At 45.9% G+C, this 17,245-nt stretch overlaps 1 protein-coding gene across 3 annotated transcripts; it reads left to right on the top strand.

Annotated features, from left to right (window-relative positions):
* The first annotated feature begins 1,723 nt into the window (after positions 1-1,723).
* On the top strand, positions 1,724-17,161 carry LOC129706700 (60S ribosomal protein L3-like). Of its 3 annotated transcripts, none has more exons than XM_055651102.1 (10): positions 1,724-1,742; positions 5,755-5,947; positions 7,184-7,352; positions 8,907-9,042; positions 10,925-11,111; positions 12,300-12,460; positions 14,451-14,552; positions 15,741-15,836; positions 16,471-16,590; positions 17,024-17,161. In XM_055651102.1, exons 1-10 carry the CDS (start codon positions 1,740-1,742, stop codon positions 17,081-17,083), a joined length of 1,227 nt encoding a protein of 408 aa, XP_055507077.1. In that variant the 5' UTR covers positions 1,724-1,739; the 3' UTR covers positions 17,084-17,161. The 3 variants fall into 3 exon arrangements, with proteins under 3 accessions (XP_055507077.1, XP_055507076.1, XP_055507078.1); XM_055651101.1 differs by lacking the exon at positions 1,724-1,742 and adding an exon at positions 4,155-4,307; XM_055651103.1 differs by lacking the exon at positions 1,724-1,742 and adding an exon at positions 4,358-4,376.
* Positions 17,162-17,245: the final 84 nt, after the last annotated feature.

The following is a 17,245-nucleotide window of genomic DNA, read 5'->3' as shown; positions in this document are numbered from 1 at the left end:
GGCCGCCCTGTTGCAGGATATTCCCGCGCCGACACACTCAACATGGCGGCCGCTCCTGCTGCAGGATGTTCCCACGCCGACACACTCAACATGGCGGCCGCTCCTGCGCCGACACATTCAACATGGCGGCCGCTCTGTTGCAGGATCAAATATAGAGCTCCTCTATAATCTTTGTGCAGGATGTTCCCGCGCCGACACACTCAACATGGCGGCCGCCCTGTTGCAGACTGTTCCTGCGCCGACACACTCAACATGGCGGCCGCCCTGTTGCAGACTGCTCCTGCGCCGACACACTCAACATGGCGGCTGCCCTGTTGCAGGATGTTCCTGCGCCGACACACTCAACATGGCGGCAGCTCCTGCGCCGACACACACAACATGGCGGCCGGGTCTGCGCCGACACACTCAACATGGCGGCGCCCTGCTCATAAGGTCATCAGTGATAGTAAAATTAGGCCATTCGGCCCATCAAGTCTACTCTGCCATTCAATCATGGCTGATCTCTCTCTCTCCGACTAACCCCATTCACCTGCCTTCTCCCCATAACCCCTGATAGCCAGTCTGAAGAAGGGTTTCGGTCCGAAACGTCACCTATTTCCTTCGCTCCATAGATGCTGCTGCACCCGCGGAGTTTCTCCAGCATTTTTGTGTACCTTGGATTTCCCAGCATCTGCAGTTCCTTCTTAAACCCCTGATAGCCATACCGATCAAAAATCTATCTATCTGTGCCTTAAAAATATCCCCTGACCTGACCTCCACAGCCTTCTGTGGCAATGAATTCCACTGATTCACCACCCTCTGACTAAAGACATTTCTCCTCATCTCCTTCCTAAAAGAACATCTATGTTTCTATGTTTCTATTTTTAATCCCGTAGCTATGACCTCTGGTCCTAGACTCTCCCACTGGTGGAAACATCCTCTCCACATCCACTCTATCCAAGCCTTTCACTATTCTGTACGTTTCAATAAGATCCCCCCTCAATCTTCTAAACTCCAGCGAATACAGGCCCCGGCAGACAAATGGTCATCATATGTTAACCCATTCATTCCTGGGATCATTCTTGTAAACCTCCTCTGGACCCACTCCAGTGCCCAAAATTGCTCACAATATTCCAAATGTGGCTTTTGCATACAAGCCCTCTTGAAATAAGCTTGGTTTCTTTACTACCGATTCAACGTTTTTGGAATCCTGCACCAGTACTCCCAAATCCCTTTGCACCTCCGATTTCTGGATTCTCCCCCCATATGGAAAATAATCTACGCCTTTATTCCTACTACCAAAATGCATGACTGCACACTTTGCTGAACTATATTCAAAGTCAAAGCCAATTTTATTTGTCACATGCACCAACTAAGTCGCAGTGAAATGAATTTGCCATGCAGCGATACAGTTGAAAAAAAGCACTCACAATACACAATAGAATTTAACATAAACATCCACCTCAACATTCTTCACTGTGGTGGAAGGCAACAAAGTTCAGTCAGTCCTCCTCCTTTGTTCATCTGTGGTCGGGGCCATAAAACCTCCGTAGGCGCCGCTATGGACGGCCGGATGTACAGTCCCTCTCGTCGGGATGATCAAATTTCCGGCGTCGGGACGGTCGAACACACTCTGCTGCTTGCAGTGCCCGAATCGGCCACTTTCTTACCAGAGACCGCGGCTACAGGACGTTATAGGCCGCAGGCCGGCAGTCGGAGCTCTTCTCCGGTGATCCCTGGCAAGGGATTCCAGATTCCGGATGGTAAGTTTATGACATGCCCGCGGCTGGATGCTCTGCAGACCACAGCCCCTTGATGCTAAAGTCACCAGGCCAGCGATCGGAGCACTACTTTCTGGTGACCCCCGGCAAGGGTTCGCCCTGGTCTGCGATGGAAAATTCCACGCTGAGCCCGCTGCTGAAGCTCTTGGCCCGACACCGGGAAAGGCCGCTTCAATCCAAGCTGTTAGACTGCGAGAGAGGAGGTGGAGAAGCGACACAGAAAAAATCGCCTCTCCGTCGAGGAAGTGACTGAAAAACTTTTTCCCCCTTTTCTCCCCCACCACCCCCCACAGAAGACATACAGAGAGACACTAAAACAAACATTTGGACCTTCTAAAAAAAACAAAAAAAGTCGAAATAACGAACACGCTGCTGGCAGGGCAGCCGACTCGTGGCGCCCACAACCGACCATTCCATCTGCCACTTCTCTGCCCACTCTCCCAACCTGTCCAAGTCCTTCTGCAGAGTCCCTGCTTTCTCTACACTTCCTGCCCTTCCACCTATTTTCGTATCATCCGCAAACTTGGCCACAAAGCCTTCAATCCCCTTGTCCAAATCATTAATATATAATGTGATGAGTAGTGGCCCCCGCACTGACCCCTGTGGAACTCCGTTAGTCACTGGCAGCCTACCAGAAAATGCCCCCTTTATTGCCACTCTTTGCTTTCTTCCATCCAGCCAACCTTGTTGTGTCAACATCCCACTTCACCGGAACATTGCCAAACCAAAATTAGTTTGCAAAAATAGCCCTAACAGCTACGTGGAACAGCAATGCAACTGGTAGTGCCGCTGCCTCACAGCACCAGAGACCTGAGTTCGATCCCGACCTCGGGTGCTGTCTGTGTGAAGTTTGTACGTTCTGCCTGTGACTCCATGCTCCGGCTTCTTCACACATGTTTGCAGGGGCAAGGAAGAGTTCAGGAGGGGGCACTCCACTTCTGTGGCAATGGGAACAATTCAACACAATCATTATGATGAGCCAACGTAATAGAATCCGGGCAATACTTTAAAGCCAAGTGGTGAAGATCTCAGAGTGAACAAGAAAATCTGTTACTCAATTACATTCGGAAAAATTGCAACTATGTTTAGGTCATTGGGTCGTAACTGATAGGAGTAGAATTAGGCCATTCGGCCCATCAAGTCTACTCAGCCATTCAATCATGGCCAATCTATCTCTCCCTCCTAACCCCATTCTCCTGCCTTCTCCCCACAACCCCTGACACTGGTACTAATTAAGAATTTATCTTTCTGCCTTAAAAACATCCACTGACTTGGCCTCTAGAGCCTTCTGCGGCAAGGAATTCCACAGGTTCACCAACCTCTCATAAAGATTTAATTAGTTTAATTGGTTCATCTTTTTTGAAAGAAAGGTGGAAGCAATTTACATATAATGTTAGTTGTGAACAATAATCAGATCTTTAAGCATTGAGACACATCATTCTCCACCCTCTGGATGGCAGCAGTGTATGTGGGAAGCTCCACAAATGTCAGTGACTTGCCCTCGAGGAAACTACTTCAAAAGACATGTGGGTTTGTAGATTAATTGGCTTCTGCAAATTGCCCCTAGTGTATATGGAGCGGTTCAGACATTAGGATAACATAGAACTAGTGTGAAAGGATGATCGATGGTCCGCGTGGACTTGGTGGGCTGAAGGGTCTGTTTCCATGCTGTATTTCTAAACTAAACTAAACTAATCTAATCTAAACATATGTTTGTTGCACCTCCTTGTCCCAGATGCAATTGGTTTTGTTAGATGTGAAGAAGCTACATGGAGGCCATGCCGAGCATCGATCACTCTTTCACACTTGTTTTACCTTCTCATCCACTCCTTACACACTTGGGGCAATTTAAAGAAGCCAATTGACCTACAAACCCCACATTTCTTTGGGATGTGGGAGGAAGTGGAAGCACCCAGAGGAAACCCACACGTTCAGAGTCAGAGAGGTATATCGCGTGTAAAGAAACCCTTCGGCCCAACCCGCCCACAATGACAACACTCCCAACATCTACACCAGTCCCACTGCGAGAACGTGCAAACTCCACATGGACAGCGCAGCACCCGAGGCCGTGATCGAACACAGGTCTCTGCCGCCGGACTGTTTTCAACATTAACACAAGTTGCTGTACATTAATACGGCCCAAAATATGGATGACAAAATGGTCATGTGTGGGTCTTGGGTGACTCATCAACCCTGAACCCGCATTATCTTTAGCGGCAACGCCATACATATCATTTGACTAACACTATTAATATTCATTTTATTTCCAGGAGTAATATATCCCATGAAGGAGTATGGGACAAACTTATAATCTTCGGTTGTTGCCAGGGGATATCTGTCAATCAGTGAAGGCAGGCACCTGGTGTTGAGCCACTGCTCTGCTGTCAAACGCGGTCTGCCTCTCTGCCCCTGAAATCAATACACAGGGTAACAGAGCCAGGAGCTAAATTTGTGATTGTATATTAAGTAACGTCTTAAGTATGATCTTATTTCAGCACTTAGAAACTGCCTCTTTCAGCTGCTCACCACCGCACCGTCTACACCATGGTTTGTAAGATTTCTCTTCATTTTTAAAATGCGTGACTGGCCACGGGAATATTTCCTCCCGGTTTAACGGTAAAATTGGTCGTGAATGTACCTTTTCCATTGCTCCTATTTTTACACGGGTCATTGCGAGCTTCAACAAAACATTTCCCGGGAGATTAGGAGCAAAATAGAGAGAGTACAGAGGAGATTTACTAGAATGTTGCCTGGGTTTCAGCAACTAAGTTACAGAGAAAGGTTGAACAAGTTAGGTCTTTATTCTTTGGAGCGCAGAGGGTTAAGGGGGAACTTGATAGAGGTATTTTAAATGATGAGAGGGATAGACAGAGTTGACGTGGATAAGCTTTTCCCATTGAGAGTAGGGAAGATTCAAACAAGAGGACATGACCTCAGAATTAAGGGACAGAAGTTTAGGGGTAACATGAGGGGGATCTTCTTTACTCAGAGTGGTAGCTGTGTGGAATGAGCTTCCAGTGGAAGTGGTGGAGGCAGGTTCGATTTTATCATTTAAAAATAAATTGGATAGGTATATGGATGGGAAAGGAATGGAGGGTTATGGTCTGAGTGCAGGTAGATGGGACTAGGGGAGAATAAGTGTTCAGCACGGACTTGTAGGGCTGAGATGGGCTGTTTCCGTGCTGTAATTGTTATATGGTTATATGGTATCTTCATGGCGGTGGCTGTTCGACAGGGTGACGGGGTGTTTTTAAAAAATATATATATTTGGACTATTCCTCCAAACCCACTGTCAGCCATTTTCGGTACCCCTCCCAACACCAACCTCTCTGTTGCGGTGAAACGGGTTCTAGCTTTTACAACCTTGTTAGCCCGGAGACTGATCTTGCTTAACTGGAGGCTCACCTGTCCCCCGACACACGCCCGCTGGATTAAGGAGGTGCTTTACAATTTAAAGCTTGAAAAACGTAGGTTCTCTCTCAAAGGCTCTACCAAGACGTTCCTAGATACATGGGACCCTTTCTTGGAATTTGTTAACTCTCTCAACTTGTCCCCGGACTCGGAAGAGGACTGAGTGCTCTCCACCATTGTTCTGCTCTACTGCAGCTGCTCTCCCCTTAAACCCCCCCTCCCCCTCCCCACACATATTTATTTAATTAATTACTTATTTACTATTATTAGCGACCCCCTTTTTAAATTAAATTTTTTTTTTAATTTTTTTTTTAGTACTTTTTGTTTTGTTTATCTTACCATATTTGTGTGGATGTGTATGTATGTGAGTGTTGTTTGTCCCCGTTTGGTTCCGACCTGATTCGGGTGGGTTGAAGGTGGGTAAGGGTGAGGGCTTTTGAGGGTCGCCTACATACTGTTGCACAATTATGCCTTGACTGTCACTGTCTGTTATCATTGTATGTATGCAAATTGCTGTGAAATTCAAAAATAAAAAGATTTAACTCAAAAATATATATATTATTAATTGGACTTCCCTTTCCAGTCCCATCGGAAATTCTCGGCGCCCAGACATGGGCACATGGGATTCCTCCCTCGCAAGCGAAGCAGCAGGCACAGGGGGAAGGTGAAAAGCTGGCCGAAGGACGATGCAAGCAAGCCGGTGCATCTGACAGCCTTCCTGGGATACAAGGCCGGGATGACTCACATCTTGCGGGAAATACACAGACCAAGCCAGAGTAAGATTCCACTTCTTTTTCAGTTGTTTAAGAAAGAATGCAGATGCTACTGAAAGAATCGAAGGTAGGCAAAAGTGCTGGGGAAACTCAGCGGGTGAGGCAGCATCTGTGGAGCGAAGGAATAGGTGACGTTTCGGGTCGAGACCCTTGGGTCTCGACCCGAAACGTCACCTATTCCTTCGCTCCATAGATGCTGCCTCACCCGCTGAGTTTCTCCAGCATTTTTGTCTACCTTCCACCTCTTTTACAGTTCGGTTCTGGTTATATTAAAGCAGGATGCAGGACAGAACGCCAAAGGAGATCCTTCTTCCCTGTGGCTATCAAATTTTACAACTCCTAGCCTTTCTGTCGTGGGGTAGACTGACCCCACAATGTTTGCACATCCTTCAAGCCTTTCAACTCGTCACTTTAATTTCATGTTTCATTTATTTTGTGTTTTGTGTATTTTGTGTTTTTACGACTGTTGGCAGATCAATTTCCCTCCTGGGATAAATAAAGTTCTGTCGTATCGTTAATGTGTCACCAGAGCTATGAAAAGTTAGACAGTAAACCCTCGTTGTTACAGACCTCTTTATAGAGAATTTTGGTTATCGCGGACTGTCTCTTTAAGAACTCGGGCAGCTAGTTACATGGTGGAGCCTATTAACATTGACAAGGCATTGAAGTTGACAAGCAATTGCCACTTAGGGTGGCACAGCAGTAGAGTTGCTGCCTTACAGCGTCAGGGTCCCAGGTTCGATTCTGACCATGGGTGCTGAGTTTACTGAGTTTGTATGTTCTCCCAAGTGACCAAGTGGGTTTTCTCCGGCTGCTCCGGTTTCCTCCCGCACTCCAAAGGCGTACAGGTTTGTATGTTAATTGGCTTCGGTAAAATTGTAAATTGTCATCAGTGTGCGGAGGATTGTCCTTGTGTACGGGGTGATCGCTGGTCGGTGCGGACTCGATGGGCTGAAGCGTGCTGTAAGGCAGCAGCTCCACCACTGAGTAGCCCTTAATTTAAAAAAAATTAATTCATGAAGCAATCAATTGATTATTGACATTTTTCATGTTGTGGTCCAGCAGTTCCAGCACCGTTCCTTCTGCTTCATTTGCAATTCATTGCATGTTGGTGCCCTCTTCTGTGATGCAGTTGTGGTCTTGCGGCCCAGTGCCAAGGCCCGACGCTCAACACAACTGAGAGCAAACGCACATCGCACCCACCGTTCATTACTTGAGTTGGACCCTTTAATATTTCAGAGATGTCAAAGCGAGAAACGGTGGAGGCTGTTACGATCATCGATACCCCGCCAATGATAGTTGTCGGGATCGTCGGATATGTGGACACTCCCAGGGGACTGCGTACGTTTAAGACAATCTTCGCCGAGCACATTAGCGATGAATGCAAGCGCCGATTCTACAAGAACTGGTAATGAGAATTCTTCTCGCTTTTTAAAATTAATTTTGCCTTTATCGAGTTCTTGTTGAGTTCTTGTGGTGTCAGGTTAAAAGGAGAGACCACAAAGTTTCAATCCCATACTTATTTGACGCCCCCTTGTTGTTACAGACCTCTTTTTTAAGAATTTTGGTTATAGCAGACTGTCTCTTTAAGAACACAAGCTGCTAGTTACACGGTGGAGCCCATTGAAATTGACAAGGCATTGAAGTTGACATGCAATTGCCACTCAGGGCGGCATGATGGCGCAGCAGTAGAGTTGCCGCCTTCCAGCGGCAGGGACCCGGGTTTGATCCTGACACAGTTTGTACGTTCTCCCTGTGACCGCGTGACCGTCTCCGGGTGCTCCGGTTTCCTCCCACACTCCAAAGACGTGCAGGTTTGTAGGTTAATCGGCTTTTGTAAATTCTCCCTTGTGTGGGATAGATGTAGTGGTATGGGGGTCGTTGGTTGGTGCAGATTCAGTGGCCGAAATCAGTCACTATTTAGAGAGAGCCCTTAGCTCACCCATCCACTTGTAAGGAGACAGATTAAATGATAGAGTTCTCTTTGCCTGGGGTCCAGCCCTGGAACATGTATCTTCTTGTCTGATTATCAGACTGATTTGGGAAGGGCTGTAAGTGGAACAAAAGAGTCTGAACAACTGTAGTCCCAAGATTTTATAACAATCTGCTGCAATATGCTGAGGCTAGTCTGACTGAATTACCCCTCAGTTCTAAATTCTTTGTGCAACTCTCCAAAGTGCCCTGTAATCCTGAATCCCAATGTGAAGTGGACAAGGCTAAAACAAGGCAAAGAAGAGTAATACAGGTATGTTAAAAAATATATGCAGGAGCTGCAGGAAGATGGAGCTGGTACAAAGTGGGGCATTAATAGACACAAAACACTGGAGTAACCCAGCAGGTCAGGCAACATCTCTGGTGAACATGATTAGGTGACGCTTCAGGTCGGGACCCTTCTTCAGATCATGTTTAGTTTGGTTTAGTTTAATTTAAGTTTAATTTAGTTTAGTTTAGTTTAGTTTAGTATAGTTTAGTTTAGAGATAGATACAGCATGGCAACAGGCACTGCGGCCCACCGAGTCTAAACCAACCATCGATCACCCGTTCACACTAGTTCTACATTATCCCACTGTCAGATCCACTCCCTACACACTAGGGGCAATTTTACAGCGACGATTTAACCTAGAAACCCGCGCGTCTTTGGGACGAGGGAGGAAACCGGAACACCCGGAGGAAACCCATGCAGTCACAGGGAGAATGAGCGGACTCCCCACAGTCAGCGACTGAGGTCAGGATCGAACCCGCGTGTCTGGCGTTGTAGGGCAGCAGCTCTACCCGCTGCGGCACCGTGCCAAGGTCCAGCTGTCCTTGCTCCTCTCCTTTTCCTCCTAGATCCAATTGGAAAATCCAAGCAGGTGATGTAACTATTGACGGGTGTCATTGCTCTGCCTGTTGAGCTGAATAATTATCAGTTATTCCAAACAGAGTGCACTGCGGTTCACGCCATGTCTCCACGTACAACCAGGTACAAGAGCAAGAAGAAAGCTTTCACTAAATACAGCAAGAAATGGCAGGATGAAGTCGGGAAAAAGCAACTGGAGAAAGATTTTGCATCCATGAAGAAATATTGCAAGGTCATCAGAATCATTGTTCATACTCAGGTGAGAGCAGTTTTATTCTACATGCAGCTCCATTGTGGATAGTGCGTACGTACACAGGTACGGAGAATGGTCCCGGGGATGATTGGGTTATGGAGCGAGGAGCGTTTGATGGCACCGGGCATGTACATAGAAACATAGAAACATAGAAATAGGTGCAGGAGTAGGCCATTCGGCCCTTCGAGCCTGCACCGCCATTCAATATGATCATGGCTGATCATCCAACTCAGTATCCCGTACCTGCCTTCTCTCCATACCCCCTGATCCCCTTCATCTAACTCCCTCTTAAATATAGCCAATGAACTGGCCTCAGGTGAGAGCAGTTCTTTCATTATTCCCCTTTATCCTTACCCTTGCAGCTTCCCTAACATCGGGAACAATCTTCCTGGATCTAGCCTGTCCAACCCCTTAAGAATTTTGTAAGTTTCTATAAGATCCCCTTATAAATTCTAGAGAGTATAAACCAAGTCTATCCAGTCTTTCTTCATAAGGCAGTCCTGACATCCCAGGAATCAGTCCGGTGAACCGTCTCTGCACTCCCTATATGAGCGAGGAGCCTTTGATTTGGGCAAAACTGGGCATGTACATGCTGGAGTTTAGAAGGACTCAAATCCTTTTGCAATGGGGCTAACATACCATCTTATTGAAACCCACCAGATAATGATCTCCCCCTTTCCCAATCGGCCACATGCTGGAGTTTAGAAGGATGAGGGGCGATCTTATTGAAACCCACCAGATAATGAAAGACCTAGATAGGGTGGGTGTGGAGAGGATGTTTCCAGTAGTGGGAGAGTCGAGGACCAGAGGGCGCAGCCTCAGAATAAAAGGACGTAACTTTAGAATGGAGAAGAGGAGGAATTTATCTTGCCAGAGGGTGATGAATCTATGGAATTCATTGCTGCAGACGGCGGTGGAGGCCAAGTTATTGGGTATGTTTCAAGCAAAGATTGATGGGTTCTTGATTAGAAAGGGTGTCATATGTTACAGGGAGAAGGCAGTGGAATGGGGTTCAGAGGGCAAAATAGATCAGCCATGATTGAATGGTGGAGCAGACTCGATGGGCCGAGTGGCCTAATTCTGCTCGTATGTCTTAAGGTCTTCTGCTGACCATTCCCAATTCTAGTTCCACCAGCCCACAATTGGCCCTGATCCCTCTGAACCTGTCCTACCCATGGACCTGTCCAAATGTCTTTTAAATGTTGTTCATATACCTGCCTCAAGTACCTCGCCTTAACTTCCTTAAAAGGCAGATGGCGACAAAAACTGTTAAATGTAAACCGTGGCAATCGATAATTGATTCGTCAGACTGTAGTGGCAATAGATCTACAATAAGCACAAACGTTGCTCAGCGCTTCTCGAGCTTCCACTCACAGAACAGTGGAGAGTTAGCACAATTATACATTTTTCTGATCAGTAAAGCACTCCTACCAAGTCTGAATATGGCATGACTGAAAGATTCTGTAGCCTTTCAGAATATAAGAAAAGCTGGGTCCAAATCAAGCTTATCCAATAACAAGTTATTACTTATCTCTGAAGCGTCAGCTATTTTTTCAATCTTGGCTTCGTTCTGGCCATGAATGAAGCACATGTTATTTCTGCAGGATTCCATCTTAATTTCTTTATTGAAAAGACAACCTGTCCTCCATATTGTGTTCCATATAATTTACAAAGTCATTCAGACTTGGCACCGAGCTATTCTTTTGTTCTACTAGTCCATGCTTTTGTAGAAGAACGACTCAATTTTAGATTTGACTATTAGATTTGACTATTAGCTCTTTCACCCCGGCAGCTCGTTCCACTACTACACTGAGGGACAACTTTTTATATTAAATATAAAGTTTATATGTTATATATAATCTTGACTACATTCTTTCTCCCCCATTAGATGAGGCTACTGCCTCTGCGTCAGAAGAAGGCCCATGTCATGGAAATCCAATTGAATGGCGGAACCATTGCAGAGAAAGTGGACTGGGCTCACGAGAAACTGGAAAAACAAATCTCAGTACAGAATGTCTTTCATCAAGATGAAAATGTTGACGTGATTGGCGTCACCAAAGGAAAGGGATTCAAAGGTATTGCAAATACTAGGACACGTAGAATTCTTCTGCAGTTTTTATAATAATGAGGGTGGCAGTGTTGCTGCCTTGCAGCGCCGGAGACCCGGGTTCCATCCTGATGACGAGTGCTGTCTGCATGGTATTTGTACATTTTCCCCGTGACCCGTGTGGGTTTTCTCTGGGATCTCAGGTTTCCTTCCACACGCCAAAGACGTGCAGGTTTGTCGGCTAATTGGCTTGCTATAATTGTAAAATCGTCTCTAGTGTGTGTAGCATAGTGTAAGCGTGTGTGGAACTTTGGTCGGTGCGGACTCGGTGGGCCGAAGGGCCTGTTTCGGTGCTGTATCTCTAAATGAACCAGAATGAGAGCTAAATGACCCCATTTTACTCCGTCCCATTCTGAATCTGACCTTTCTGTCCTGGGCCTCCTCCATTCCCAGAGTGAAGCCCAGCGTAAATTGGAGGAACAACACTTCACATTTCGCTTAGGTAGTTTACACCCCAGCGGTATGAACATCGACCTCTAATTTCAGGTAGTCCTTGCTTTCTCTCCTCCTCCTCCCCCCCCCCCCCCCCCCCCCCCCAGCTCTCCCACAGCCCACTGTCTCCGCCTCTTCCTTTTTTTTTACCCGCCCCACCCTCGATATCAGCAAAGATACTAGAGGAGCTCCTCTATAATGTTTGGACATCAGTCTGTAGAAGGGTCTCGACCCGAAATGTCAAGTACTCCTTTTCTCCACAGATGCTGCCTCACCCGCTGAGTTTCTCCAGCATTTTTTGTCTACTTTCCATTTTAATGCCATTATTTTTTTAAATCATTATAGAATGATAATCATAGATAATCATCTTTTTGGACTAATTAAAAAAATTCTAATGCAGAAGTTGTCAATTCTAAACTGCAAGTGGGAGTAAAAGTTGGCAAGATAATTATAACTTTCCCTCGTCTACACTCCCCGTATGATTCAGGAACAGATGTGGATTCAGTGACACTGGTTGCAATCGTGGTACGGCCAAGAATCCCCGAGGGCAATGTTCGTTCTGCCAATATATTAGATCATTTGGGATGAAGTCTTAGGAAAGCAATGAGATGTACTATGTACTAGTGACCAAGGCAAGGCTGTGCCACCGTGCCACCCTATTCGAGTGTTAAAATGCAATCAAAGTGTAACTGGAACACGGACCGATTTCCTTGTTGATTCACAGGAGTTACGTCCCGCTGGCACACCAAGAAACTACCGAGGAAGACCCACAAAGGTCTGAGGAAGGTTGCCTGCATCGGGGCCTGGCATCCAGCGCGGGTTGGCTACACCATTGCCCGGGCGGGGCAGAAGGGATATTTCCACCGGACTGAGATCAACAAGAAAGTAAATGGTCAAACGTTGACTTGAGTGGTTGCTTGAACTGTTACAAGCATGTTTGCTGGGATGAGGGACTACATTGTAATCGGCTTGTACACGCTAGAATTCAGAAGATTGAGGGGGGAATCTTATAGAAACGTACAAAATTCTTAATCATTGCCCAACTATAAGGAAAATTATGTTTGCCCCACTGGCAAAAAGTACTTTCAGAATTTTATTCTATGAGACCCCACCCTAATAAAAATAACAGATACATACTAATCCCGTCTCCACTGCATCTCTGCTTCATAATAGCAAAGGTAGTCACCCAGCTGACAGTCAATCAGATCAGGCACCCGTCTGAAATTCTGGTGGTAATAATTAAATGTATGCTTTTTCTGCTGCCGCTCCACCCATTCTGCAAGGGAAAGGTAAAATAGCCATCAGGCTTCAAGCAAGTACATGTTCAACATCGCCCACAGAAACATACAGAGACTCGGTTTGTACTCGCTAGAATTTAGAAGATTGAGGGGGGATCTTATAGAAACTTACAAAATTCTTAAGGGGTTGGACAGGCTAGATGCAGGAAGATTGTTCCCGATGTTGGGGAAGTCCAGAATAAGGGGTCACAGTTTAAAGATAAAGGGGAAATCTTTTAGGACCGAGATGAGGAAAACATTTTTCACACAGAGAGTGGTGAATCTGTGGAATTCTTTGCCACAGAAGGTAGTTGAGGCCAGTTCATTGGCTATATTTAAGAGGGAGTTAGATGTGGCCCTTGTGGCTAAAGGGATCAGGGGGTATGGAGAGAAGGCAGGGATGGGATACTGAGTTGGATGATCAGCCATGATCACATCGAATGGCGGTGCAGGCTCGAAGGGCCGAATGGCCTACTCCTGCACCCATTTTCTATGTTTCTATGTAATTGCAAGGGACTGCAGATGCTGGTTTATAACTAAGATAGACACAAATTGCTGGCGTAACTCAGCGGGTCAGGCAGCATCTCTGGCGAACATGGATAGGCAGCGCTCCGGTCAGGACCCTTCTTCACACTGTCTGAATAAGAGTTCTCACTCTGAAATGTCACCTATCCATGTTCTCCAGAGGTGCTGCCTGACCCGCTGAGTTACTCCGGCACTGTGTTTTTCCAGAAAACTTCTGTTCCTTTAATTTACCTTATACTTCTTTCCCAGTGATATTATTTCAAGTTTGTTCGCCCCTTGGTTATGTACAACTTTTATTCTGCATTTAGTTCTTAACTGTGAAGTCAGGTGCAAAATATTTATTTGGCATCTCTGCCATATCCTTCCCCAATGTTAATTACCCAGCCATTCGGCCCATCGAGTCTGCACCGCCATTCAATCATGGCTGATTTATCTTTCCCACTCAACCCCAATCTCCTGCCTTCTCCCCATAACCCCTGACACCCGTAAAGATCCAGAACCTACCAATCTCTGCTTTAAAAATATCCAATGGCCTCCAACGCCATCTGTGGCAATGAATTCCTCAGATTCACCAGCCTCTGGCTACATTCGATGCACTGGTCTTTCTCATGGAGAAAAGTAAATGTTTTTAAAAGTGATGTACAAAGTGGGATAACATAGAATTGTTTAATCAGGCGATCGATGGTCGGAGTGGACTCAGTGGGCCGAAGGGCTTGTTTCCACACTGCATCAATCAACCAATCGATCAATATACTAATGCAGCGTTAAATATTCTTCCAATACAAATCTGCCATTGGAAAATAAAATGAATGACTTGTGTTCAGTATTGTGTTCGGTTCTGAGCACCGTGTTATAGGAAAGATGTTGTCAAGCTGGAAATGGTACAGAGAAGATTTATGAGGATGTTGCCAGAACTAGAGGGTGTGAGCTACAGGGAGAGGTTGAGAAGGCTGGGACTCTATTCCTTGGAGCGCAGGAGGATGAGGGGTGATCTGAACCTCCAGTTTAGGTTAAACACATCTTTGCTAACTTTATGAATTGCCTGAGTGTTTTTTTCCCCCCGTCACAATCAGATTTATCGCATTGGACAAAGTCTCCATGTGGAAGATGGCAAGGTAGTCAAAAACAACGCCTCCACCAATTATGACTTGACTAATAAGAGCATTACTCCAATGGTGAGTCTGTTTGAACAATCTCCCTCATCAAAATATATGTGTAACTTATAACGTGTGATAATATAGATCTACCGTGAAGAGGTGAATTAGTGGTCGGTGTGGCCGAAGATTAATTGGCCGAATTAAATTTGACGGGTACATGGATAGGACAGGTTTGGAAGGGATATGGACAAAACGCAGGCAGGTGGGACTAGTGTAGCTGGGACATGTTGGCCGGTGTAGGCAAGTTGGGCTGAAGGGACTGTTTCCACACTGTATCACTCTATGACTCTAAATCGCCAATTGTTTGTTGGGCGTGGATGATATTGTCCAGACTCTGGAGTTTTTCATTTTCTTTTGTAAATGGCACCAATATATGGCGACGGGTACAAGAATCTCACTGTGCAGTGGATGCGTGGATGAATGAATGAATGTTAATTTATTATTAATAAAGTATAACAAATAAAGTGACAATAAAGAACCATTGAACCATTGAGAAAGTGGGATAACATAAAACTTGTGTGAACGGGTCAGCATGGACCTAGTGGGCTGAAGGGCCTACTTCCATGCTGTATCTCTAAACTAAAACTCCAGAACCAAGGGCCACAGTTTAAGAATAAGGGGTAAGCCATTTAGAACGGAGACGAGGTGGAATTCTCTGCCTCAGAGGGCGGTGGAGGCCAGTTCTCTGGATGCTTTCAAGAGAGAGCAAGATAGGGCTCTTAAAGATAGCGGAGTCAGGGGATATGGGGAGAAGGCAGGAATGGAGTACTGATTGGGGATGATCAGCCATGATCACATTGAATGTCGGTGCTGGCTCGAAGGGCCGAATGGCCTACTCCTGCAACTATTGTCTATTGTCTAATCTAAAATGGCACATTTTGCCACAATGACAGATGGGATCGATCTAACAAAATGTTTGTTATCCTTCTAACAACTGTTCTGAACAATTTTGCTTGGAGTATTTTACTTCCGCTGACTTACTCCAGCACTTTGTGTCCTTTTTAATTAAAATCACCAAATGCCTTACCATGTAAATGACTTGTATATTGTACACATGTTAAACAATGGCCGGTGGCAATGTAGATTTCACTACCTGTAGTTTTGAAACACTGGCAATGTTTTTCAGATATTTAGGTTCAAGTAACTGGTACAATCTTGTGGTTGCTGTTGTCAGGCTGATGGTGCCGTCCGTCTCTTTTGTTTCAGGGTGGCTTCCCGCACTATGGAGAGATGAACAATGACTTCCTCATGGTTAAAGGCTGCGTCATGGGAACGAAAAAGCGCGTCCTGACCCTCAGGAAGGTACAAACACCGACTTCAGGGCAGCTCGGTGTGACTTTAGACTTTTGAGATGCAGCATGGTAACGGGCCCTTCAGCCGACCGAATCCGCGCCGGGCCAGCGATCACTCCGTAAACTAGCGCTATCCTACACACTGGGGACAATTTACAATTTACAGAAGCCAATTAATCTACAAACCTGTACGTCTTTGGAGCGCTGGAGCAAATCTTTGGTGTCTTATTCTCCAAGACATTAAGACGTTGGGAAAAATGATTTCCCCCAGCTCGGTGGTTGCACGGTGGCGCAGCGGTAGAGTCGCTGCCTTACAGCGCCGGAGACCCGGGTTCGATCCTGACTACGGGTGCTGACTGTGCGGAGTTTGCACGTTCTCCCAGTGACTGCGTGCGTTTTCTCCGAGTGCTCCGGTTTCCTCCCGCACTCCAGAGACGCACAGGTTTGTAGGTTCATTGACTCCAATAAAAGTGTAAATTGTCTCTCTAGAGTGAAGGGTAGTGTTAGTGTGGGAGGATCGCTGGTCAGCACAGACTCGGTGGGCAGAAGGGCCTGTTTCTATGCTGTATCTCTAAAATCTATAGTGTACAAATCAATATACATGTCTCTGTTTAGACTTTGCTGAAATCTACTCTGTTTTGCAGTCCCTTCTCGTACACACGAAACGGGGTCAGCTGGAACAAATCGAGCTCAAGTTCATTGACACAACTTCGAAATTTGGCTGCGGACATTTCCAGACACCAGAGGAGAAGAGAGCGTTCATGGTAGGCTCGCTTATATGTGCCCCAGCATAGTCTAGATCCACTGAGTTAATTTTTACATATCATTATAGAGCAACACAGAGTCATACAGTGTGGAAACAGGCCCTTTGGCCCGACTTGCCCACACCCACCACAGGGCTGCCAACATTGGGTGAGAGTTGGGAGTGAGAAATAGCGAGAGACCAAGCCCAAGGGAGCGTAGTGACCGAGGGGGGGAGGGGGGTGGTTGTGGTAGGAGGACGTTCCCCCTCCCATTGGTACGGAGCTTTTGCAGTTTTCAGCTTGAAATTGTGAAATCTTGTGCATACTGTAGCGAGTCTTTTAACTTACACTTGAATGCAATATTTATGCTTTAAATTGGATTTGCTATGAATAAGGTTACGCTAAATGTCGTTATTTATTGTTATAAATTTTTTTTGTTGTTTCCATTATTTAGGGCCCCCGCAAGAAAGAACTGGTACAAACAAAGGCCGGCACTCTGGCTGATTCTTCATAGGCACTGGTGTGCATCTCTGTGTCTGACACTGGGTCGGTGTTAAAGATAGTAATAAATCAGCGCACAACGCTCACTGTCTTTGATTTGTCATCTTGTCTTTATTGCTTCCTGCACAATCGTGGTACCTTTACAAAAACAGGACAACATCAAAGTTTATTTACG

This window comes from Leucoraja erinacea, chromosome 20 (assembly GCF_028641065.1).
Source record: "Leucoraja erinacea ecotype New England chromosome 20, Leri_hhj_1, whole genome shotgun sequence".
In the NCBI taxonomy this organism is placed as follows: Eukaryota; Metazoa; Chordata; class Chondrichthyes; order Rajiformes; family Rajidae; genus Leucoraja; species Leucoraja erinaceus.
This window is presented reverse-complemented; position numbering and strand designations above follow the sequence as displayed.